At 44.6% G+C, this 26,949-nt stretch overlaps 1 protein-coding gene and 1 long non-coding RNA gene across 2 annotated transcripts; both read right to left on the bottom strand.

Annotated features, from left to right (window-relative positions):
• Positions 1-5,806: 5,806 nt before the first annotated feature.
• Positions 5,807-6,550, bottom strand: LOC147982750 (uncharacterized). The gene is made up of 2 exons (XM_087539341.1): positions 6,472-6,550; positions 5,807-6,110 (listed from the first exon to the last, which is right to left on the bottom strand). Exons 1-2 carry the CDS (start codon positions 6,548-6,550, stop codon positions 5,869-5,871), a joined length of 321 nt encoding a protein of 106 aa, XP_087395467.1. The 3' UTR covers positions 5,807-5,868.
• A 3,381-nt stretch (positions 6,551-9,931) lies between these two features.
• On the bottom strand, positions 9,932-10,613 carry LOC147982749 (uncharacterized). Its single transcript, XR_015614895.1, has 2 exons — positions 10,461-10,613; positions 9,932-10,365 (listed from the first exon to the last, which is right to left on the bottom strand). It is a non-coding gene; the product is annotated as an uncharacterized LOC147982749 (long non-coding RNA).
• Between the last annotated feature and the right edge of the window lie 16,336 nt (positions 10,614-26,949).

The following is a 26,949-nucleotide window of genomic DNA, read 5'->3' as shown; positions in this document are numbered from 1 at the left end:
AGATTTCGTACATACAGATCATAGAGAGATACATGCATTGTGCAATGGTGGCGGAGTATAGAAGGTGTCGAAAGAGAAATGCCGGTGCGAGGACGTGGACCGTGTGCTTGTTCATCCTTCTGATCTGATAACAACACTAGCTTCGTACTGACGTGATCTATGGTTGTTGATGAGTAAACTTGCTTGCTGTCAAGTGTCAACAGCTCGCCTATATATAAAAGGAGATAGTAAGAAGGGAGATCCGGTGCTATTAGTCGTCCTGATCCCATGCAGAATAAGATCAAGCAATTTATTATCTTAATTCATAAGATCATTAATAGCCACACGTGTATAAATCAATTTCTTAATTTGTGAGATCATTTTTTCCATTATTACACACAAATTCCTGAAACTTGGTAGCGAAATAAGAACTATGATATAGAAATTGCCGTTTCCTGGAGTTATCGATCTCCTGTTTTTAGATACATATACGTTTCCAAACTGTGATGTGGAAATTGCAATTTGCTGGAGTTACCGATTTCCTATTTTTAGATGCGTATGTTTCCAAACTGTGATATAGAGAAAAAAAGTTTTCTAGTGCAGGAAACAATGGCACAAATGGCTTTGTCCTACCGTGCCGAGTCACCGATAGGTGGGAGCCACTCAGGAGAGGAAGAAAAAGTCGATCGTGTCGAGACACGGACAAAAGTGACCAACTCAAGAGAGGAAGATAAAAAAAATATCCCAAATCAAGCATATAAAAAATATCCATCGGGAGATGGCACTGACGCTAACGCTCGCAAGGCGGTTTTGCAGGCAATTTCTAAAAAAAGTTTTTTTTTCAGCATAGCGTGAAGACCTTCCCACGGTCTTCGAGTCGTTCTTGACTGGCTAGCAAGCACCAGTGGAATTTAACCGCCTTGTGGTCGGGAATCCTTTCTTGTGATGAGCTGTGACTAGGTGCTCTGAAACGTCCTTAAAAGGAGGGGCGGTGGGGTAACGTAATTGAATTAACTAATTGGTCGGTATTAGATTGCCTCGTTGCCTCCAGGAGAGAGTACTATGAAACCTTAGAAACTTTTGTCTGCCGATAACAATGCATGGAATAGGTCGGACAAGATAATGATTAAGCGCTCGAATTTGTATACACATTCTAAGGGGCGCCGAATTCCCGAGAATCCCACGAGGACCAATAGCAGACGAATGTTCCTAGGAAGGGATGGCATTTGCCTGGCAACCTGCCACCGCGTGATTTTGATCAGATGGTCGTGGTGGTGTTCCCCATGACCTACTCTCTAGGGAACATTCCCTAGATAACGTTACCGCAAAAAAAACACTACTACAATTTGGGCATGTGTCCCCAGAACGACAGCAATTTGGGCATGTGTCCCCCTGAAATACCACCCAACAAAAGTCCCACAAAAATACAATTTTGTCTCTTTTTTCTCAAAAATTGTCACATTTTGTAAGGTACCGATTAGGGTATTTTAAGCTGGAGTATGGTAGAGCTGGCCCACCCGTCAGGGTAGACGTGACAAAAAGTCAACGCCATTAACTTTGACTATGATCTCTTGAAATGTAGCGGCAGGCGTCAAAGGCCGATCGACGTTGTTGGTGGCACAACATACGTAGCATACAAGCCCTAGAAACTTTTGGCTGCCGGTACAAACATATGGGATAGATCGTGGAACAAGATAAAGCACCTAATTAACACTCAAATTTAAGATACACACATGCTAACCCGGAGATTTGATCATATTCCATTGCATGAGCTTTTGATAATATTCTCCTTTTTTGCGAGGAAAACTATTGTTTTCATTAGTACCTTAATTTTTTATTGTCTAGAGCCCACTAGTTCGGTTAATCCGAGCACTTCATCTATAAGACAAGCAACTACAATATTTTTTTATTGATCCGAGCCTACTTGTTTTGGAGTATACTTATGTAGTTCATGTGTTCATATTTTTGTTAAAAAAATTGGCATTCCGTCTATTAACTTCGATAGAAAAAACCGCTTTTTGACTGGATTTTACATGCTTCATATGTTTTATTATTTTTAAAATTTAAATTGGGATCACTTATAGCATCTTTGTATTAGTTACTTTTAGCTCCTGTTTACTAATTTCACGTCTTTTTAACTGGATTTTACATACTTCATATGTTTTAGTTACCCTTTAGCTATTGTTTACTAATTTCACACGTCTTTTATAAATTAAGATGTGCCCAACGCGGATATACGATCTGCCTCCAGGGATCTTAATAATTTAAAATGCAACATGATAAATCAAACAACAACTAGCAAGGCATTACTCTTATTACAAACTTGTTTTCCCACAAAGTAAGCCTTACATATGCCATAAGGGGAACAAATATGAAATATGTATGCCAATTTGACTATGCGGGTAAAGGAGCAGGGGTCGTTGTCGCTAGAATGTCTCGTGAAGACGAGGAACAACTTTCCTGGCATAGGTCCATATCGGCATAGCATAGGTTATTTATATGATCGCAGTAGGAAAAATGGTCAAGGCAAAATTTTGCCTTGGCACACAGCCCATTTGGTAGATTGATTTTGCCGTCGTCTATGGCCGTGATGGTTCAGCCTACAAAACAAGAAAAATTCTGTTAAAATACGAGCAACATGTCAGATATGATGTAGTATCGTAAAGTTGTGGATATACTTACTGGATACTTACACTGAGCAATGGTGGCAAAGCATACGAGGTATAGAGACATCAAGGGCAGTACAAGGATGTGGATCGTGTGATTGTCCATCCCTAGCTAGCTCTCTGGTGCAACACACGGCACTCGCGAGATGTCATGGCTGTCGATGATGAGAAAATGTGTGTGTTTTACTACAAGCTTGGTTCCTTGTTGTTAACATAAATAGGGCTTGTGTTTTACTCTATAGAAGGGGAGGATGAGAGAAGGGAGATCTGGTATTATAAGTCGTGTTTCATCCAGGAAGAACAAGATCAAGAAATTCTCCATGTGGGACTCAGTAAGTGCTATTTCGCGTGTTATTACTCATTAAGATCCTTGCGCACATAAATCTTGATTTTAACTCATACTATCATGTTTTTCTCTTTCTTTAGACACAACTTTTCAAAATTTGGTGGCAGAATAAGGTGAGTAATTCGTGCATGCATGAGCACGTTGTTTGGATCGCAAGATTATAGAGAACTAGTTCTCGTCAAACTCGTTTTCTGTTATAACAACCTAAAACCATGTTTGGATTGTGTAACCAATCCATGGATATAGAAATCCGAGTTTTACAAATAAAGCTCAAAAACCGAGCATTTAGAAAAATGACTAATTGATGTTTTCCCATAAACTCGTTTCTGTAGACTTGTAGACTGCGGCCACAAAGTGGTTGAACACGAGATTCACCACAACGTCATCTGCTGGCACCGGAGGAGATCGACACAGCGCCAGTTCCATCGCCGAGCTCGCCAGTTAGGTCCTGGACGCGGTTGTCGCCAAGTGGGACGGCGAGGTGGGAGTGGACGTGTCGGGATCGCCGGTTGGGTCCTGGGCGGTGGGAGCTGCCCCGGCGGGCTCGCCGGTTGGAGCCTAGAGCCCCTGAATGTTGTCACCGGCTCACCGCCATGGTGGGAGCGGCCGCGACGGGCTGGCCGGTTGGGGCCTGGATGGGGTCGTCAACCTAGTGGGACCGGTCGCGGTGGGCTCGTCGTTTGAGGCCTGGACATGGTCATCGCCATGTGGGACGGCGAGGCCGCGGCTATGCTCCTCTTCCATGGACCGCGTCAGTCATCACTACAAGCGGCAAAAAATAGACCGCCATGGGCACCTCATGAGGCAGCGATCGACATGAGACCTTGATGACGATTCCATGGTGAAGGAGACGGTGCGGCCGGCGGGCGGGCGGAGGTGCAGCGTGTGATGCAGTCGACGAGTGCGGCGTCCATGCACTGGCAGCCGAAGTGCACTGTACCCCTGTAGGTCACCCTCCACGAGTTCACCACTTCCATTTGTCGTATATTCTGACTGCCATGGCAAAATTTCTCCCATGGCCGATGAAAACTGGAAACAGATCGGCGCCCTGAGTCCCCTTTGCACAGGATAGTCCACAGCGCCATACTGGAGCAACACAGTCTACGTAATTGAGTTTTCATTTTTTTTTTCACCCAACAAGGAATAGTATAAACTTACTTTAACAAAATAACTAACTAAAACTGGTTTTTCATAAAAATCCTCTAAGAACTTGTTTTCCAAAATCTCACGTGTAATTCCTTTTTATTTGAAACGGAGGCAAAAGCTTTGCCTCATCTCATTAAAAAGAAGGGAAGTAACAGAGTAACAAAGGTCTTATGAGGGTCATTACTCCTCCACAAATGAAAATTTAGCCTACTCTCGCGGCATCAAAGAACCCAAGTGCCTAGCCCCAGCGATGATCTAGTTTTTCGCCTCTGCCTTAATGCCTTCGACCACCATAGATGGCAGCCTACAAGTTTGCTGAAAAAACTCTTGCGTTTCTCTCTTTCCAGACCTCCCAAGAAACAAGCATGATAAGAGAAGACGCCGCTTTCTTCCTATGACCACGAGTGAGAACCACCAAAGTCCACCACTCGCTGACCGAGGGTATACCGGTCCATGCCGCTACATCCAACTCCGGCGCGTCCACCCAAGCTCTGACCGCATTCCAAATTCGAGTGGAGTACCTACATTTGAAGAGGAGATGCGCCGCGGTCTCCGGTTCCCTCTTGCAAAGCTGGCATAAGTTGCAGTTTGGCCAACCCTTCTGCTGAAGACGATCGGCGGTCCAGACCCTATCCTTGATAACAAGCCAGGCAAAGAATTTGCACTTAGGCGGTGCCCAACTATCCCACACCATCTTGGGCATGGGTGAGATGATGGAGCCCTCGAACTGGGCCTTGTAAGCCGAGGCCGCTGAGTAGTGCCCGTTGGCGGTGATGTTCCATCTGATGTCATCGGCAATGTTGTCATGCAAGTGCACCTCTTGAATCTTCTCCTAGAGGCCGCAAAATTGCTCGATGTGCTCCACCGAGAGGCCTCCCAAGAGGTTGATCCACCGGATCCAATTGTTTTCAAGCAAGGCCTCCTTTACAGATTTGTTCTTGTTGGCAGAGATCTCGAAGACCATAGGTGCGAGATCTTTGGGCTTTTTCCATTGAGCCACGGGGAATGCCCAAATCGGACCTTCCGACCACCCCCACAGTGATGGTCGTTGCAGCGTAGAAGAGGGCTCTGTGAGTGGAGTCACAAGGGTTTCCGTACCCCACCCTCGCCCGATGCGGCTCCTTCCACTCATACCAAAGCCAACGAAGCCGCAGTGCCCGAGCATACATGCCGAAGTCAAGGATGCCGAGTCCACCAAGACACTTAGGCCTGCAAACCAGCCGCCAGCTGACCTTGCACTGTCCTCCAGACACTTTGTCCGAGCCCGACCAAAGGAAGGCTCTCTCGATGCCCACCTAGTATCCGAATTTAATTGCCTTGTATATATGACAGAGAAAAGAGTTAACTCAAATAAAATTAGGAAGAATAGATGTAGTACTGCAAACCCTGGCACTTTTGGCCACCAACACCAAGGCATGGAATAGGTCGTGGGATAAAGATAAAGGCCTACATGCGCTTTTGATGGTATTCTTTTTCTTAATTTACCAATTTCATACATCCAACGCGGATATTCAACTTGATTTCCGGGAGCATAGGTCTAAACGCAACATGACAAATCAGACTGCAACAACTAACTGGGCTATCTATTTCAAAAAAAAAACTAACTGGGCTATCACACATGTCTTGGGACAAAGCTAGCTCTTAATTATTGCAAAGTTGTTTTCTTTTCGCACACCAAGCATCATCACACATGTCTTGGGACAAAATAAATACGTGAGCCAATTAATTTGATTACGCAGGGGGTAATGGAGCAGGGGTTGTCGCTCTGGCCGTCGCCGCCACCGCCGCTAGCATGTCTTGTGAAGACGATGGCGGGTTGTCGCAGTGACTCTTGCACACATCCATAGTTCTGTAGCAGCGGTCGTTTAACAGGCAGCAGTAACAGTGTGTCTCCGTGCACAGCTTCTCCTTGCCGCACAGCCCGTTCGGCAGATCGATCTTCTTGTCATCCGCACCGACCGCGATGGTTCGGCCTGTGGAGTGACATGCATATGATGAAACAATTGTTTTGGATTCGATAACAATCAAGAAACATATCTCAGGCAAGAAACAAAAAGAGAAATCAAAACAAGAAACAAAAGAGAGGAGTGCATGATATAATTAACTTGTTGAACTAGGATTATAGAAACTAGTATCGCAAAGATAAACCGGCGAGAGAAATAGCATCTCTGTTGCATATCTATTCGTAGATACATCGCGTGATAGTAGCAGAGAAAAACTACATGTGCGTATATATATAGTACTACGTCGTAACATTTTGGGCTTGAAAGACAAGGTTGCATCGTAAAGAAAACTCCGGGAGAGAAATATAAGTATGCTGCATATTGTACTTACATTGTGCGACGGTGGCAGAGGACAGGAGGTGTAGAGACAACAGGGCCAGCACAAGGATGTGGATCACGTACTTGTCCATGGTGATGGTCATCTATCGATGAGAAAAAAATACCTCTGTTCTACGACAAGATTGCTTGTTCTTTTCCATTTTACATGACTCGTTTGTGTTTATATAGGGGGATCGTGAGAAGGGAGATCCGGCGAGGAAATTAAATTGGGAAGATTTAGTATCTTTTCATATATAGTCGCGTGCGCATATATTTAAATCAACGAAAATGTTAACGCCCACATGTGTGGGCGTCTGGCAACTCGCCCACACGTATGAATCCTCGTCCAACCAATTCTGCACGGATCTTGGCGCGTTCTAACAGTTTTTGTGTGCCACGTAGGACTAAGCTGGTGTGTGGGCATTCATTCGGTCCCCCACACGTCCTTTTTTCACCACACGGGGGGCTGGTGTGTGGGCGTTTAGCAATTCGCCCACACACTAGTTTCACGCACGCAGAGGGGGCTGATGTGTGGGGCGTTTATCACTTCGCCCACACGCCCGTCTCCTAGCCCACACTCAAAGTTGGCAGTTGCCATGTGTTTCTGCAGGTATATGGCACTGCCCTAGCTTTGCTTGTAAGCAGATGGCAACTCTTTTTACCTGAGTTGCCATATGTTTTTGCATGGTACATGGCAACTGCCGTAGCGTACACGTAAGCAGATGGTAACTCTTTTTTTATATGTAAGCAGATGGCAACTCTTTTTTTTTATATGTAAGCAGATGGCAACTCTTTTGCATGGTACATGGCAACTGTCGTAGCGTACACGTAAGCAGATGACAACTCTTTTTTTTTACATGGCAACTGCCCTAGCGTGCTTGTGAGCACATGGCAACTCTCTCTTTTACCCGAACATGTTTTTTTGCCATGCCTTCTTGTAGTGCTACATGGCAACTGCCTAGTGTTTAGTGGGTGGCAACTCCTAAAGTTTTGAAAATCATGGCAACTACAGTTGAGCAACATGGCAACTGTAGTTGTCCGACATGGCAACCGAAGTTCAGCGACATGGCAACTGCAGTTAAACGAACATGGACGAGGATCTGGACCATGGCAACTGCGAGACGTGCGGTGACTGTCACGCGGGCATGCGGACCATGAGGTACGAGGCCTGACATATGGGGCGTGTGGGCGTTATCTATTTCGCCTACACGCACGCGTGGGAGAGGGATCGAGAGGAGAAAAAAAAGAGGTGTGTGGGCATTACTTTTTTTGCCACACGTAGGTGTGTGGGCTGTTCCTCTTATACACCACACAAAATGTGTGGGCAGCCTCCCTAACACCCACACGTGTGGCACTTATCGATGTCCTTAAATCAAATATCGACAAGATTGTCTTCTACTTTCCTACACAAGATTGTCTTTTCCTTCCCTACACAAGTTTCCTTCCAGATTTTTGTTGCGAAACACTAACTGTAATACAAATTACTGTTTTCCGGATTTATCTCCTGTTTTCTTTAGAGACATACGTGTATTCCTAAACTGTGGTATGGAAATTATCTTTTCTAGTGTACTCCATTCCTAAATATAAACGTCTTATTTTTCGACAAAGAGAATATATTAATGGGTGCGTCTGCGCCTCAGTCGACTGGGACTTTGTTATGTCTCGGTCAGCTACGTAGCTTAGACACTGTGTTTTTTATGGTGCTTAGACGTTGTCTTGAATGATGAATTGCTATTTCTCTCTTTCCTCTTTTTTTTCTTAGAAACTGAATCGTTGTTTCCTTATCAAACACAATAGGCCTCGCGTGAAGGTCGAGCGTTGGTGGTGTCCACGCTGATTTCACTGTGCCCAGGTGAAAACACGTTCACGAGAGAAAAAAAAATAAGAAGAAAAACGTACTTGTGTGTGGTTCCTTCCCTACGAAGGAACTTCACACCGAGTTGTCCACTCTACTACTCCCCTCGACCCAAAGCATGCTGCCGCCTCCTCTCCCCATCCCAGCCCCCTCCTTTCTCTCCGTGGCCGTGTTGTTTGCACACGAACACACCACGTGTACCCTCGACGCTGGGGATGATGCACCACAGCTCACGTCGAAGGAGTCTCACCGGAAGCGCGATTCGCAAGTCGACCGGAGAGAACTTTTAAGGACCCGAAACCCTACACTCCCGGGCAAGACTCCATCAGGGAGTGCGGCGGCTATGGGCTGCCCTAGGTCGGTCAAGCCGCCCCTAGAGCCTCGCGATTCAGCTACCTTGTCGCCCATCTTGTCTTTTCTGGGCTCACCAACAATGACATTAGCTTTATTAGCAGATTCGGCTACCTCCGGCCGAATGAGCAGCTTCTTTCCCTCCAAATCTATGGTATTTAGTGGGAAAGGTTGTTTGTCAACTTGCATCTCAGAAAAATTCAATCGTCCGTCATTAATGGCCGATTGTATCTGTTGTCGAAAAACATTACGATCGTTAGTTGCATGAGAAAAAGAATTATGATACTTGCAATAAGCACGCTGTTTCAGCTCTTCAAACGGCGGTAAAGTATGAGATATTCTAATAATCTTGGCTTGCAACAAAGCATCAAATATTCTATCACACTTAGCAATGTTGAAAGTAAATTTCATCTCTTCATCACAATTTTTATGAATCGGCTTTAAATCATTGCAAGTAAATGGTTTGGCCTTAGATGGCCAAACAAATTCAGCAGCATAAATATCAGCCTCATCGTCCGAGTGGTCACTATCATACTCAACCATATTCATCTTAGGACGATCAGTTTTATATCTATGCACTTCTTTAAAATCTTTGCTTCGGCTTTCTTGAGCGCAAGTCCTTTGCAAGACTTGGTTGATATTTAAAAACTCATATCCTTCTAGCCTTTCTCTAATGTGAATTCTCAAACCACTAAGCACAAAATCAGCCAAATCTCTCTCGATTATCACCAAACTATAGCACCGGTTTTTTGTCTCTCTAAATCTTTTGACATAATCAGAGACCGATTGATCATGTTTTTGTCTAACCGATGTAAGATGTGACAAAAAACCGATTGACCACCACTATAAAAATAATCATGAAACTTTTGTTGATGATACTTTCAGTAACTTTTTTTACTAGTAGCTGAAACCATCATGTGATTTGGTACAACTTTGTACTAAATCAGTGACAATTATTATGGATTGAAGGGAGTAATAATTAATAGGTGCTGGAATTTCTACATATTATTCTTCTCTATGTAAGTCCAGAGATATGTTTTTGGTCCGAATCAGAAGCATTCATTAGAGATCTTGTTTCATGGCACTCATCACGGCAGTCAGTCGTCAGATGCATACATGCTCCACATGTATGTACGTGCGTATGTATGTATGTCTGTATGTATGGTGGGAAAACAGACACTTGTTTTAGGCCTCGCATTACTTTTTGTACGATAAAACTTTGCCAGAAATAATTGGAAATAAAAAAGTTCAAACAAAATATGACAAATAAAACTGCAAAAGCTATTTAGGGTATTGCAAACTTATTTGTCCACACATCACGCATTACAAATGCCTTAAGGGACAAGTAAATAAATTCAGCTAGGCGGGTAAAGGGTCAGGGGTCACCGCAACGATGCTATACTACACACGACAATTGCCGAACTCATTTGGGACGAGGCCTCGCATCAAGTCATCCGTGCGTACTGCAGACCTGGTCAGCACGGTTTCGGGGGTCACCGTGGACGCGGTGAAATCCGGGCAGTTTCTATCGCACCTATCGGAACTTGTGTAGCACCAGTCAGTATTAATACAACAGATGCAACAATGATAGGCGTATGAGCATTTTTTTTGGCAACCCAAGCTCATTTCATGGATATCGTCGTTGTCCACGCCGGCCGCGACGGTTCGGCCTGTCGAATAGCATGCATATCACTTTTCTCTCTGGATTGATAACAAACAACAAACAACCAAAATTTTGTGAAGATATATAAATTAAAGAGTGAAATAGCAATGTTGTTTGTGGATGCACTGCTTACATTGCGCTATGGTGGCGGAGCATAGGAGGTGTACAGATAGCAGGGCCAGCGCAGCGATCCGGATCGTCTGCTTGTCCATCCTCTCCTCTAATACAACACTACAAGGCACTGACGTGATATTCTATGGTTGTTGATGAAAAATATATATGTATGTTTCACTTATACGATTGCTTCCCATCGAGCACATGGCTCGTACTATATATACAGGGAGATCGTGAGGAGAGAGATCAACTTAGTATTTTTTTTCATTTAAGAGCCATGTGGGCATAAATGAAGAACTTAATTCGCAAGATCATCTTTTTCATTTTTTGTTGACACATATTTCGAGAAATTGATGGTGGAATATTTATGTAGTATCTTGTATCATCAATTTATATATCTCAACTAATCTTAGAAATCTTGGAAACAAATTAATTGCAAGTAGAGATCGTGGAAATCTCATTAATTGCAATTAATTTTTGAAAGCAAAATTAATTGTACTCCTTCGATCAATATTAATTGTTGTTGATTACAAGTCAATACTAAATCAGTGACAATTAATATAGACTGGAGAGAGTATATATTAGATTTGTAAAAGAAATCATTGTGCGTCAAGATACTATCGAATTGACGTGTGTTGCATGCGCACGATTATGGAAATTACTATTTGTTGTATTTATCAAATGTTTTTTGCTAGACACGTCTGTTTTCGCACTGTGATATTGAAAACAGTTTGGCAATATAGAAAACAGTACAGATGAAGTTTATAAGAATGTATTTTTCATGAGAACCAAATCGGCCATGGTACCTGAGCTTCCCTGGTCATCCACACGAGACCTAGCTAGGGATTTCTTTTAAGTTAGATTGTCAGCGACCTACAGGCACCTGAGATGCGGGAAGCCATGTTTGAAGATACAGCTGGCCCAAGCGACGAATGAAGCTTCCTACGTGACTTGCTGACCCAGAATGGGCCATGTTGGCCTTGTAATTACTAAAATTGTCTACCAATAGAGAGGAAGGACCAGGACGGCAATCTGTTTTGGGTTGGATAGAGCTGAGGCATCCATGGCGTGAGCGAGAGGAACTCCATTTTCAGTGAATTCAAGTTGTAATATGAACTCGACACATAGCCACCATACATTTTATATAGAGCTCCTTACAATCTGGTATCAGAGCCTTGTAGCCCTAGAGGTGCCACCCATACCCACCGCACAAGATTCGCCGATCATCGTCGAGAGGAGTCCATGGATCAGATCTAGTTGGAGACGAAGGCGATCTATGAGCTACTGCAGGGTGATTTAGACTAGGTGTTGACCAAGAGCCTCTCCGACCGCAGCGATCACACCATCCAGGCCATCACTACATTGGACGCCAAATTGGATCAGCTATCGGGGCGGATCGACGACGTCAAGGTCTCCGTTGGTGTCGAACTAGACGAGATGCGAGGTGAACTTGACCATGCCCCACGCTCTGAGCCTGGGTCTCCCAAGCTCGGCTCTCCCAAGGCATCAGCAGGCGGCACCGTCAACCCCGATGGGCACCGCTTTGAACATGAACACTAGGGGTCTGGACATCAAATTTAAGTCCCACATCCGGTTTGAGGTACGCAGACTGATCCGGATTTCCACGGCAATTCAGGAATTTTGATGGAAAATTGTCTGGCCGAATACTGCTGACTCGTTTGGGTTGAGTCCTCGAATTGAACTTCCAAAATTTGATGGCTCCAATCTGAAGCTTTGGTAGAACCAATGTGAAGATTATTTCAAACTATGGAGCACATTGCGTCATCAGTGGATTCCTTTCTCTTCATCCATGTTTGAGGGTCCGGCTGCCCGTTGGTTGGGCTCAGTTCAGCGACGGGTACCAAATCCTACCTGGGAAAAATTCAGTCGCCTGTTGCAGTCTCGCTTTGGCAGAAACCAACACCAGAGTCAGCTCCTAAAGATGTTCAACATTCAGTAGACTAGCACAGTGGAGGATTATGTGGAAGGGTTTTCTGAATGGTATGATCAACTCATAGCATATGAGGAGTTTCCTAACACTATCCGCTACGTTACCAGATTCATGGAAGGGTTGAAACCTATTGCAAGAGTCGTTGCTGGTTTGCAGCAACCATCTGATCTAGATTCAGCTTACCTTCGCCTTGTTACATGAGGAATTAGGTGATGAAGCTGTCAGAGCTAACATGTTTTCTACACCTTCAGTTACTAAGAGAGTTAACACTTTTTCCAGCCCCACTCTTCCAGCTCTGAAATCTTCTAGAACCATGTCTATCGAAGAGAAACAAGTTTTAGAGCCTGATCGAGGAATAGGACAGGAAGATAAATGGTTGGCACTGAGAGCTTATAGGCATGCTAAAGGCCTTTGTTTCATTTGTGATGATAAATGGGGAAGAGACCATTAATGTAAACAAGAAGTCCAGTTAGGATAAATCAACATGTTTAATATATGATCCTATGACAGCCGGGACCCACTGTTTAGTACCCCTTGACCAGTCTAAAGTTGACTGGGTCAAGTGTTGGGGAACGTAGCAGAAAACAAAAAATTTCCTACGGTTTCACCAAGATCCATTTAGGAGTTCATCTAGCAACGAGTGATTAGATGCATCTACGTACCTTGTAGATCGCGAGCGGAAGCGTTCAAAGAACGGGGATGAGGTAGTCGAACACGACGTGATCCAAATCACCGGAGATCCTAACACCGAACGGACGGCACCTCCGCGTTCAACACACGTATGGTCAGCGTAACGTCTCCTTCTTCTTGATCCAGTAAGAGGGAAGGAGAGGTTGAGAAAGATGGCTCCAGCAGCAGCACGACGGCGTGGTGATGGTGAAGCTGCAGTACTCCGTTAGGGCTTCGCCAAGCACTATGGAGGAGGAGGAGGTGTTGGAGAGGGAGAAGGAGGCAACCAAAGGCATGGATGAAGAGCCCTCCTTCCCCCACTATATATAGGAGGGCCAAGGGGTGGGGGGGGCGCCGACCCTAGGAGATCCAATCTCCTAGGGGGGTGCGGCCAAGGGGGAGGAATCCTTCCTCCCCAAGGCATCTAGGAGGTGCCTTCCCCTCCTAGGACTCTTCCTCCTTGAAACCCTAGGCGCATGGGCCTCTTGGGGCTGGTGCCCTTGGCCCATGTAGGCCAAGGCGCACCCCCTACAGCCCATGTGGCCCCCCAGGACAGGTGGCCCCACCCGGTGGACCCCCGGGACCCTTCCGGTGGTCCCGGTACAATACCGATGACCCCGAAACTTGTCCCGATGGCCGAAACAGGACTTCCCATATATAAATCTTTACTTCCGGACCATTCCGGAACTCCTCGTGACGTCCGGGATCTCATCCGGGACTCCGAACAACATTCGGGTTACTGCATATACATATCCCTATAACCCTAGCGTCGCCGAACCTTAAGTGTGTAGACCCTACGGGTTCGGGAGACATGTAGACATGACCGAGATCGCTCTCCGGTCAATAACCAACAGCGGGATCTGGATACCCATGTTGGCTCCCACATGCTCCTCGATGATCTCATTGGATGAACCACGATGTCGAGGATTCAAGCAACCCCGTATACAATTCCCTTTGTCAATCGATATGTTACTTGCCCGAGATTCGATTGTCGGTATCCCAATACCTCGTTCAATCTCGTTACCGGCAAGTCACTTTACTCGTACCGTAATGCATGATCCCGTGACCAGACACTTGGTCACTTTGAGCTCATTATGATGATGCATTACCGAGTGGGCCCAGTGATACCTCTCCGTCATACGGAGTGACAAATCCCAGTCTTGATCCATGTCAACCCAACAGACACTTTCGGAGATACCCGTAGTATACCTTTATAGTCACCCAGTTACGTTGTGACGTTTGGCACACCCAAAGCACTCCTACGGTATCCGGGAATTACACGATCTCATGGTCTAAGGAAAAGATACTTTGACATTGGAAAACTCTAGCAAACGAACTATACGATCTTGTGTTATGTTTAGGATTGGGTCTTGTCCGTCACATCATTCTCCTAATGATGTGATCTCGTTATCAATGACATCCAATGTCCATAGTCAGGAAATCATGACTATCTGTTGATCAACGAGCTAGTCAACTAGAGGCTTACTAGGGACATGTTGGTGTCTATTATTCACACATGTATTACGATTTCCGGATAACACAATTATAGCATGAATAAAGACAATTATCATGAACAAGGAAATATAATAATAATGCTTTTATTATTGCCTCTAGGGCATATTTCCAACAGTCTCCCACTTGCACTAGAGTCAATAATCTAGTTACATTGTGATGAATCGAACACCCATGGAATTCTGGTGTTGATCATGTTTTGCCCTAGGGAGAGGTTTAGTCAACGGATCTGCTACATTCAGGTTCGTATGTACTTTACAAATCTCTATGTCTCCATCTTGAACATTTTCACGAATGGAGTTGAAGCGACGCTTGATGTGCCTTGTCTTCTTGTGAAACCTGGGCTCCTTGGCAAGAGCAATAGCTCCAGTGTTGTCACAGAAGAGCTTGATCGGCCCCGATGCATTGGGTATGACTCCTAGGTCGGTGATGAACTCCTTCACCCGTATTGCTTCATGTGCTGCCTCTGAGGCTGCCATGTACTCCGCTTCACATGTAGATCCCGCCACGACGCTCTGCTTGCAACTGCACCAGCTTACTGCCCCACCATTCAAAATATACACGTATCCGGTTTGTGACTTTGAGTCATCCAGATCTGTGTCGAAGCTAGCGTCGACGCAACCCTTTACGACGAGCTCTTCGTCACCTCCATAAACGAGAAACATTCCTTAGTCCTTTTCAGGTACTTTAGGATATTCTTGACCGCTGTCCAGTATTCCTTGCCGGGATTACTTTGGTACCTTCCTACCAAACTTACGGCAAGGTTTACATCAGGTCTGGTACACAGCATGGCATACATAATAGAACCTATGGCTGAGGCATAGGGGATGACACTCATCTCTTCTATATCTTCTGCCGTGGTCGGACATTGAGCCGAGCTCAATTTCACACCTTGCAACACAGGCAAGAACCCCTTCTTAGACTGATCCATATTGAACTTCTTCAATATCTTATCAAGGTATGTGCTTTGTGAAAGACCTATGAGGCGTCTCGATCTATCAAGGTATGTGCTTTGCGAAAGACCTATGAGGCGTCTTGATCTGTCTCTATAGATCTTGATGCCTAATATATAAGCAGCTTCTCCAAGGTCCTTCATTGAAAAACTCTTATTCAAGTAGGCCTTAATGCTGTCCAAGAGTTCTATATCATTTCCCATCAAAAGTATGTCATCTACATATAGTATGAGAAATGCTACAGAGCTCCCACTCACTTTCTTGTAAACGCAGGCTTCTCCATAAGTCTGCGTAAACCCAAACGCTTTGATCATCTCATCAAAGCGAATGTTCCAACTCCGAGATGCTTGCACCAGCCCATAAATCCAGCGTTGGAGCTTGCACACCTTGTTAGCATTCTTAGGATCGACAAAACCTTCCGGCTTCATCATATACAATTCTTCCTTAAGGAAACCATTAAGGAATGCCGTTTTGACGTCCATTTGCCATATCTCATAATCGTAGAATGCGGCAATTGCTAACATGATTCGGACGGACTTCAGCTTCGCTACCGGTGAGAAAGTCTCATCGTAGTCAACCCCTTGAACTTGTCGATAACCCTTAGCGACAAGCCGAGCTTTATAGATGGTCACATTACCATCCGCGTCTGTCTTCTTCTTAAAGATCCATTTATTTTCTATGGATCGCCGTTCAACGGGCAAGTCAGTCAAAGTCCATACTTCGTTTTCATACATGGATCCTATCTCGGATTTCATGGCTTCCAGCCATTTGTCGGAATCCGGGCCCGCCATCGCTTCTTCATAGTTCGAAGGTTCACCATTGTCTAACAACATGATTTTCAAGACAGGGTTGCCGTACCACTCTGGTGCGGAACGTGTCCTTGTGGACCTTCGAATTTCAGTAGGAGCTTGCTCAGAAGTATCTTGATCATCATCAATAACTTCCTCTCTAGTTGGTGCAGGCACCTCAGGAACATTTTCTTGAGTTGCGCCATTTTCCGGTTCAAGAGGTAACACTTCATCAAGTTCTACTTTCCTCCCACTTACTTCTTTCGAGAGAAACTCTTTCTCTAGAAAGAATCCATTCTTGGCAACAAAGATCTTGCCTTCGGATCTGAGGTAGAAGGTATACCCAACAGTTTCTTTAGGGTATCCTATGAAGACGCATTTTTCCGACTTGGGTTGGAGCTTTTCAGGTTGAAGTTTCTTGACATAAGCATCGCATCCCCAAACTTTCAGAAACGACAGCTTAGGTTTCTTCCCAAACCATAATTCAAACGGTGTCGTCTCAACGGATTTCGACGGAGCCCTATTTAAAGTGAATGCGGCAGTCTCTAAAGCATAGCCCCAAAAAGATAGCGGTAAATCGGTAAGAGACATCATAGATCGTACCATATCTAATAGAGTGCGATTACGACGTTCGGACACACCATTACGCTGAGGTGTTCCAGGTGGCGTGAGTTGTGAAACTATTCCACATTTTCTTAAGTGTGTGCTAAATTCATGACTCAAGTATTCTCCTCCACGATCTGATCGTAGAAACTTGATTTTCCTGTCACGTTGATTCTCAACCTCACTCTGAAATTCCTTGAACTTTTCAAAGGTTTCAGACTTGTGTTTCATTAAGTAGATATACCCATATCTACTCAAATTATCAGTGAGGGTGAGAACATAACGATAGCCACCGCGAGCCTCAACACTCATTGGACCGCACACATCAGTATGTATGATTTCCAATAAGTTGGTTGCTCGCTCCATTGTTCCTGAGAACGGAGTCTTGGTCATCTTACCCATGAGGCGTGGTTCGCACGTGTCAAATGATTCGTAATCAAGAGACTCTAAAAGTTCATCTGCATGGAGCTTCTTCATGCGTTTGACACCTATGTGACCAAGGCGGCAGTGCCACAAGTATGTGGGACTATCATTATCAACCTTACATCTTTTGGTACTCACACTATGAATATGTGTAGCATTACGCTCGAGATTCATTAAGAATAAACCATTCACCATAGGAGCATGACCATAAAACATATCTCTCATATAAATGGAACAACCATTATTCTTGGATTTAAATGAGTAGCCATCTCGAATTAAACGAGATCCCGATACAATGTTCATGCTCAAAGCTGGCACTAAATAACAATTATTGAGGTTTAAAACTAATCCCGTAGGTAAATGTAGAGGCAGCGTGCCGATGGCGATCACATCGACCTTGGAACCATTCCCGACGCGCATCATCACCTCGTCCTTCGCCAGTCTCCGCTTATTCCGCAGCTCCTGCTTTGAGTTACAAATGTGAGCAACCGCACCGGTATCAAATACCCAAGAGCTACTACGAGTACTGGTAAGGTACACATCAATTACATGTATATCACATATACCTTTTGTTTTGCCGGCCTTTTTGTCTGCTAAGTATTTGGGGCAGTTCCGCTTCCAGTGACCACTTCTCTTGCAATAAAAGCACTCAGTCTCGGGCTTGGGTCCATTCTTTGGCTTCTTCCCGGCAGCTTTCTTGCCAGGCGCGGCAACTTCCTTGCCGTCCTTCTTGGAGTTCTTTTTACCCTTGCCCTTCTTAAACTTAGTGGTTTTATTGACCATCAACACTTGATGTTCCTTCCTGACTTCTACCTCTGCTGATTTCAGCATAGCAAATACTTCAGGAATGGTCTTTTCCATCCCCTGCATATTGAAGTTCATCACAAAGCTCTTGTAGCTCGGTGGAAGCGACTGGAGGATTCTATCAATGACCGCATCATCCGGGAGATTAACTCCCAGCTGAGTCAAGCGGTTATGTAACCCAGACATAGTGAGTATGTGCTCACTGACAGAACTATTTTCCTTCATCTTACAGCTGAAGAATTTGTCGGAGACTTCATATCTCTCGACCTGGGCATGAGCTTGGAAAACCATTTTCAGCTCTTCGAACATCTCATATGCTCCATGTATCTCAAAACGCTTTTGGAGCCCCGACTCTAGGCTGTAAAGCATGCCGCACTGAACGAGGGAGTAGTCATCAGCACGTGTCTGCCAAGCGTTCATAACGTCTTGGTTCTGTGGGACGGGTGGATCACCTAGCGGTGCTTGTAGGACATAATCTTTCTTGGCAGCTATGAGGATGATCCTCAGGTTCCGGACCCAGTCCGTATAGTTGCTGCCATCGTCTTTCAGCTTGGTTTTCTCTAGGAACGCGTTGAAGTTGAGGACTACGTTGGCCATTTGATCTACAAGACATATTGTAAAGATTTTAGACTAAGTTCATGATAATTAAGTTCATCTAATCAAATTATACAATGAACTCCCACTTAGATAGACATCCCTCTTCTAGTCATCTAAGTATAACATGATCTGAGTCAACTAGGCCGTGTCCGATCATCACGTGAGACGGACTAGTCAACGTCGGTGAACATCTTCATGTTGATCGTATCTTCTATACGACTCATGCTCGACCTTTCGGTCTTCTGTGTTCCGAGGCCATGTCTATACACATGCTAGGCTCGTCAAGTCAACCTAAGTGTTTGCATGTGTAAATCTGTCTTACACCCGTTGTATGTGAACGTTTTGAATCAAACACGCGATCATCACGTGGTGCATTGAAACAACGAACTGTCGCAACGGTGCACAGTTAGGGGGGACACTTTCTTGAAATTATTATGAGGGATCATCTTATTTACTACCGTCGTTCTAAGTAAACAAGATGCAAAACATGATAAACATCAAATGCAATCAAATAATAATAGTGACATGATATGGCCAATATCACATAGCTCCTTTGATCTCCATCTTGGGGCTCCATGATCATCTTGTCACCGGCTTGACACCATGATCTCCATCATCATGATCCCCATCATCGTGTCTCCATGAAGTTGCTCGCCAACTATTACTTCTACTACTATGGCTAACGCATTTAGCAATAAAGTAAAGTAATTTACATGGCGTTTCTCAATGACACACAGGTCATACAAAAAATAAATACAACTCCTATGGCTCCTGCCGGTTGTCATATTCATCGACATGCAAGTCGTGATTCCTATTACAATAGCATGAACATCTCATACATCACATATAGATCATTCATCATTCATCACAACTTTGGCCATATCATATCACAAAGCACTTGCTGCAAAAACAAGTTAGACGTCCTCTAATTGTTGTTGCATGTTTTACGTGGCTGAAGTAGGGTTCTAGCAAGAACGTTTTCTTACCTACGTGAAACCACAACATGATTTGTCAACTTCTATTTACCCTTCATAAGGACCCTTTTCATCGAATCCGCTCCAACTAAAGTAGGAGAGACAGACACCCGCCAGCCACCTTATGCAACTAGTGCATGTTAGTCGGTGGAACCGGTCTCACGTAAGCGTACGTGTAAGGTTGGTCCAGGCCGCTTCATCCCACAATACCGTTGAAGCAAGATAAGACTAGTAGTGGCAAGAAAGTTGACAACATCTACGCCCACAACAAATTGTGTTCTACTCGCGCAAGAAGAACTACGCATAGACCTAGCTCATGATGCCACTGTTGGGGAACGTAGCAGAAAACAAAAAATTTCCTACGGTTTCACCAAGATCCATCTAGGAGTTCATCTAGCAACGAGTGATTAGATGCATCTACGTACCTTGTAGATCACGAGCGGAAGCGTTCAAAGAACGGGGATGAGGTAGTCGAACACGACGTGATCCAAATCACCGGAGATCCTAGCACCGAACGGACGGCACCTCCGCGTTCAACACACGTACGGTCAGCGTAACGTCTCCTTCTTCTTGATCCAGCAAGAGGGAAGGAGAGGTTGAGGAAGATGGCTCCAGCAGCAGCACGACGGCGTGGTGATGGTGAAGCTGCAGTACTCCGTCAGGGCTTCGCCAAGCACTATGGAGGAGGAGGTGTTGGAGAGGGAGAAGGAGGCAACCAAAGGCATGGATGAAGAGCCCTCCTTCCCCCACTATATATAGGAGGACCAAGGGGGGGGCGCCGGCCCTAGGAGATCCAATCTCCTAGGGGGGTGCGGCCAAGGGGGAGGAATCCTTCCTCCCCAAGGCACCTAGGAGGTGCCTTCCCCTCCTAGGACTCTTCCTCCTTGAAACCCTAGGCGCATGGGCCTCTTGGGGCTGGTGCCCTTGGCCCATGTAGGCCAAGGCGCACCCCCTACAGCCCATGTGCCCCCCCGGGACAGGTGGCCCCATCGGTGGACCCCCGGGACCCTTCCGGTGGTCCCGGTACAATACCGATGACCCCGAAACTTGTCCCGATGGCCGAAACAGGACTTCCCATATATAAATCTTTACTTCCGGACCATTCTGGAACTCCTCGTGACGTCCGGGATCTCATCCGGGACTCCGAACAACATTCGGGTTACTGCATATACATATCCCTACAACCCTAGCGTCACCGAACCTTAAGTGTGTAGACCCTACGGGTTCGGGAGACATGTAGACATGACCGAGATCGCTCTCCGGTCAATAACCAACAGCAGGATCTGGATACCCATGTTGGCTCCCACATGCTCCTCGATGATCTCATCGGATGAACCACGATGTTGAGGATTCAAGCAACCCCGTATACAATTCCCTTTGTCAATCGATATGTTACTTGCCCGAGATTCGATCGTTGGTATCCCAATACCTCGTTCAATCTCGTTACCGGCAAGTCACTTTACTCGTACCGTAATGCATGATCCCGTGACCAGACACTTGGTCACTTTGAGCTCATTATGATGATGCATTACCGAGTGGGCCCAGTGATACCTCTCCGTCATACGGAGTGACAAATCCCAGTCTTGATCCATGTCAACCCAACAGACACTTTCGGAGATACCCGTAGTATACCTTTATAGTCACCCAGTTACGTTGTGACGTTTGGCACACCCAAAGCACTCCTACGGTATCCGGGAGTTACACGATCTCATGGTCTAAGGAAAAGATACTTTGACATTGGAAAACTCTAGCAAACGAACTATACGATCTTGTGCTATGTTTAGGATTGGGTCTTGTCCATCACATCATTCTCCTAATGATGTGATCTCGTTATCAATGACATCCAATGTCCATAGTCAGGAAATCATGACTATCTGTTGATCAACGAGCTAGTCAACTAGAGGCTTACTAGGGACATGTTGGTGTCTATTATTCACACATGTATTACGATTTCCGGATAACACAATTATAGCATGAATAAAGACAATTATCATGAACAAGGAAATATAATAATAATGCTTTTATTATTGCCTCTAGGGCATATTTCCAACATCAACTGGCCCACCTAGCCCCACGAGTCAGCCACTGATGTGTACACACAGGGTTGAGACCCTCTGCAGTACCGTACAATACTGCAAAGGATCCTAACCCGTACACACATAGCATTTTGGTACTAATTTTGAATAAACAAGAAATTTCATAAAAATACCAGAAACTTTGGAAAAACATAGAAAAATAACCGTAAGGCAGATGAAAACAGATTATATATGAAAGTTGATCAGAAAAATATGAAGAATCTGAATATGCCGTCCACAAACCTGTCACAACCCTCTAACATAATGAACATTGATAGTTTGCCCCTCGATTAATATATCAAATAATACCTGGACCTAGGAAAATATTGCCAGATATTTTCCCTCTTCTTTTAAAATGTATAGGGATGCATTAGATCATATCATCAACACATATTGCCATGACATGCATCTGTGTTGCACTTGTGTGCCCATTATTTATTTCTTCACCCTCTCGTCCATTCTTATCAGTAGACCCCGAGACTGTCGCTGCCCACGAGTACGACTACATCACCAATGACCCATCCTTCTCTGCAGAGCTTCCAGGCAAGCAAAGCCCCTTGATCATTCTAATATCGCCTATTCTTTCTCTCTGTTTCATGCATTAGATAATGGTTCTGATATGATGTTTTGGTATATCATATTCTGATGCATAGCCTGTTTTTGTCACCTTTGTTGATGCTTTACCTATTGTCCTAGCATTCCTAGTTTAGTGATGCTTATGACCCATCAGTTGGCCCTACACCCTTGTCTGTTTTGCCATGCTATGACCGTGTCGTGATCCCTCTGGGTGATGATCGCGGTACACCGTATACTATATATACTCTACGGTGACCCCCAGACTTCGGTGGCCTACGACATGGAGTGAGATGGACTGCACCGAGATGCCAACGAAGACTATTATTGCATTGTGTTATGTCATGTTTATGTTCCGAGGCAGAACGGGATCCCAGCAGATATCCACAGGATGATGGTGAGGCTGATACTGTTTGCACGTGTTTCGAGCCTAATTGGTTTGGTGCCAATAATTGGCATGCCAATTGTTGGCAAGTCTAAAAAATTGGCTCTTAATTGGTTGGCTACCAATTGGTTCTTGTCCATCTCTCAAAAAGTTGCCAATTTTTGGTAATTTTTGCTTTTGCCAAACGTTGGCTTGCCAAATATTGGCAATGCCAAACTTTGGCAGCAAACCAATTAGCCTCTTCACCCAGTAGGTGTGACAGGGCGGGTAGATACCCTCCGGTTGAGGTGAGCCTGGGCCCTCATCGTTATCCGCAAGCTACTAAAATAACATGACTAAACGAGTTCTGGGTATCTGATCTGAGATTGCCACTGGTATATACGCACTAACCGCCATGCGGGATAATGGTTTATGGGGCCCTCGGCGTCGTACATTCCTCCCGAAAGCTCTGTCGGATGTCCAGTTCAAAGAGGCGGCATCGTAGACCAGCAGATATCCTACGTATGAGGTGAAGCTAGAACCCTGCTCGAGACGTGCACGGGCGCTTCGGGGTAAGAGGACGAACAACCTCTTCGCGCTTAGGATGTAGACCGGTGGGGACCTCTCTGGAGAGCCTAGGTAGGACTACGACGTGTCGATTATCCGAGGCCGGACATTACCCAGAAAAGTGTGGCCGGCCTGAGGTAATTGAGTGTACCAGGTAATGTGATGCACCCCTGTAGGGAAGTAAACTATTCGAATGGTCGTGTCCACGATAACAGGACGACTTAGTGTTGTATCCTGAGCTTCTGCAACTTAATTCGGATACTTAATAAAATTCACCATGAGTTGTAGCGCGCCCGAGGATCGCTTTCCCATGGGAATTGAATCCAAGGGTTAGTGCATTGCTGTAATCGTTGCTTGTATTCGTTTGGGCTCTTTCTCTTCAAGGCGGCAAGATTGTTCTCATTCTCTTCTATTGCTGCAAGAATCCCAGTTCCTCTTCTAATGCTGCAAGATGGAGGCACTTGTGATACGTAGAGCTTCCCCCCTTTATTCTCGCATTTCTGCCGTTTAGTCCATTGATATAGCCTCATTCCTTTTATACCGATGCATATCTAGTATAGTTCTGATGCAAGTCTTGCGAGTTTTTTGGATGGTATTCATCGTTGCTTTGATACACTTTTCATTCGCCCCGGTTGCTGCAACAGCTTGTGGCACCGCGGGTGTAGGTTAACCTGATGGTGCGTACTACGTGGAGACTGATGACCATGAGTAGTCCGGAGGCCCCAGGCAGGAGGTCTTGCATTTCGATCTTGTTTCATTGTTTGGCTAAGACTTCTTAAGCCAAAACTTGTCTAACTATGTCTGACTCGGATAATATTTGCTTTCATGGTTGTTGCTTTATGGGTCCTCGTGGCCCTGGCTTGCAATATAAAGATTTATGTTTAAATTTGTGTCATAGATTGTGTTGCGATATTAACGGGGTCTTCGTTCGTGATCGTGCATGATGTATGTATGGTTAGTGCATGATTATAAACGGGGGTGTCCAGGAAATGGTGGCCTTCTATCAAGATTCTTAGAACTTCACACTGATAAAAGTGCTACCAGTGAAGTCAATGCCATGATTATTTCTTCTACAGTATTTGGTAATGCCACTCGTTTAGGTAAAACTATGCAACTCAAAATCCAATTGCAAGGCCTCAACCTCTCCTTTTAGTGGATTTTGGCAGTATCCACACCTTGTGGACACTCATGTTGCTGCCCAATTCAAAGGTAAAGGTAGCTAATGGTAGTAAGGTTGCTTGTGATCGTCCGATTTTGCAGTGTCCATAATTTTTTTATTATTTCATGATGCTATATTATCATTTATATATATTATTATTTTACATTATTTTATGGACAAATTTATTAATTTAGTGCCCAGTGTCAGTTTCTGTTTTTTTTTCTTGTTTTTTGTTTCTCTCGAAATTAATATCTACACAGGTCAAAATACGTTGCCGATTTAACACGATTTGTTTTGGGAAACAAGAAAATTGGAAGCTTTGGGAGTCATCGAGAGGACCCACCAGCCAATGGGCTTGTGGGCTTCCTGGTTACCGCCTTAACCTATTTTCCACCGTCATAAATTCCTATAAATAGAGAAACCATCTGGCGTACCTCCAGAAGAATTTCATCGCCGTTGCAAGCATCTTGTGAAGAGATCGCATCTGGAGCCCTGTTTCGGAGTTCTGTCGGAGGGTGAAGTCATTGGAGGTGGCCTCTTCATCAACCTTGTAGCCTTAATGATGATGTGTGAGTAGTTCCTTTAGGACCTACGGGTCCATACTAGTAGCTAGATGGTTCTCTCTCTCTCTCTCTCTCTCTCTCTCGGATCTGCAATACCATGTTCTTGTTCATCGAGATCAATCTGATGTAACTCTTGTGGTGTGTTTCTTGGGATGCGATGAACTGTGGATTTATGATAAGATTGTTCATTGAATATATTTCAAACTTTTGGAGTTTCTTTGCTATATAATTGAGTAGCTATGTATGCTTTCCGATCTATTTGTCTTCTCTAGCCAAGATAGATGGGTAGTTCTTCATATGCTAGTGGGATTTTTACATTATTAAAACTTGACTTGCATATTCCGATGACGAGCTTACTTAAATGCTCGAGGTCCATTGTTTCATCAAAGAAACGACGGTCATATGCTAGTGGGATTGTTGATTGTGACATCAAAAAAGACATTAACTAAGCAGTGGTGAAGGATGAAAAAAACTAAAGTGAAGGAAGAGTTCCGTAAATTTATGTAACTGATGCGACACAACGCGTCCCACCGACAGCCATCAGAAACCGTGCCCCACCGCATCATCCATCAGATTCGGTGGCTGTAGTGGCTAGTGCGCCATAGGGAGAGTTCTATAAATTATGTCCATCGGGAGGCAGCGGCCCTACTAGTGTCATTTTGAGCTAAAATCGCCATATTGGCAGTTATTAAAATGACAGTCGAGGTCATAAGGTGACTCTGCTAGAGCTGCTCTCACTTCCATGTTTAAAAGAAGAACACAAATCAAATTTAAATGTCTAACGAAATGGAAAACAGTTGTGAGCGTTCACAACACATGTGCCTACAACCTCCAAAAAGAGAAAAATTGCATGCAGTGAGAAGACATCTTTCACTTTCATGGTAAAAAATTATATTTGTGTACTTTTTCAATTGGTATTTATGATTTAACTGTCCAACAACAAGAATACTGCATGCTCCCATGTTTTGATATTTTAAAATAAATTTAAATATTTTATTTTATTTTCAAAATAATGTGCATGTTCACAAGACGTGTCTCTACGACCCCTAGAAAGCTTAAATCCAAATTCGAAATACTACACATAGTTCACAGTACTCTGTGCATGTTCCCCGGTGACCGCACCGACCCACTGTCGCTCCTCTCCTGGGCGCGCGAGGCGCAATCGTCCGTGGCCAGCAGGACGGCACAGAAGAGCAAGGCTGCCGAGGCGCCGGCGGCAAGGAGGAGGACCTCTCCGAGGGCAAAGCACTGATGTTTCAGTTCTTGGAGAAGAAGCACGCTGTTTGTTCATTGAAATGGTGGAACGAAATCTGGTGTCAGTGCCCCTATATCTGAATCAAATCCCTCCAGAAACATACTACTAGTCCCTGTACTGGACTCAGATCTGAAAATGTTTGGTGCTTACTAGTCCCTGTACTGTACTCAGATCTAAATTGCAGAAAGATTTCAAGTGCGTTCCCATTCTCTTCTGTTGTTTTTTCATTCATTTCAAAGGCAGTCGTCTATTCTTTTGTTGGTACTCAACATATGACAATCTTCCGTCCGTTTCTTGCTTATTATGTTTGCCGCTACTTCCACCAACATTTTCTATACCAGCTAATACCACCGTACTAACTCAAATCAGCGACAACTAATATTGGATCGAAGGGACAAATGATTAATCAGTGTGGGAGTTCCTGCATATTATTCTTTCGTAAAACCAGAGATATGTTTTTGGTCCGAATCAGAAGCATTTCTTAGAGATCTTGTTTCATGGCACTCATCACGGCAGCCAGTCGCCAGATTCATACACGCTCCACATGTATGTATGTATGTATGTATGTATGTATGTATGTGGGAAAACAGACACTTGTTTTAGGCCTCACATTACTTGTTGTACAATAAAACTTAGCCAGAAATAATTGGAAATAAAAAAGTTCAAACAAAATATGAC

This window comes from Triticum urartu, chromosome 2A, assembly GCF_056163025.1.
Source record: "Triticum urartu cultivar PI428250 chromosome 2A, HENAU_Tu73, whole genome shotgun sequence".
NCBI classification, from domain to species: Eukaryota; Viridiplantae; Streptophyta; class Magnoliopsida; order Poales; family Poaceae; genus Triticum; species Triticum urartu.
Note: the sequence above shows the minus strand (reverse complement) of the source record. Positions and strands in the feature narration are given on the sequence as shown.

What these genes read in the sequence shown, in the direction of transcription:
- LOC147982750 (XM_087539341.1), bottom strand. Translation starts at nt 6,550, where the DNA reads ATGGACAAGTACGTGATCCACATCCTTGTGCTGGCCCTGTTGTCTCTA. An exon ending in CTCTGCCACCGTCGCACAAT is followed by an intron (nt 6,111 to 6,471) that starts GTAAGTACAATA and finishes GTCACTCCACAG; the next exon opens with GCCGAACCATCGCGGTCGGT.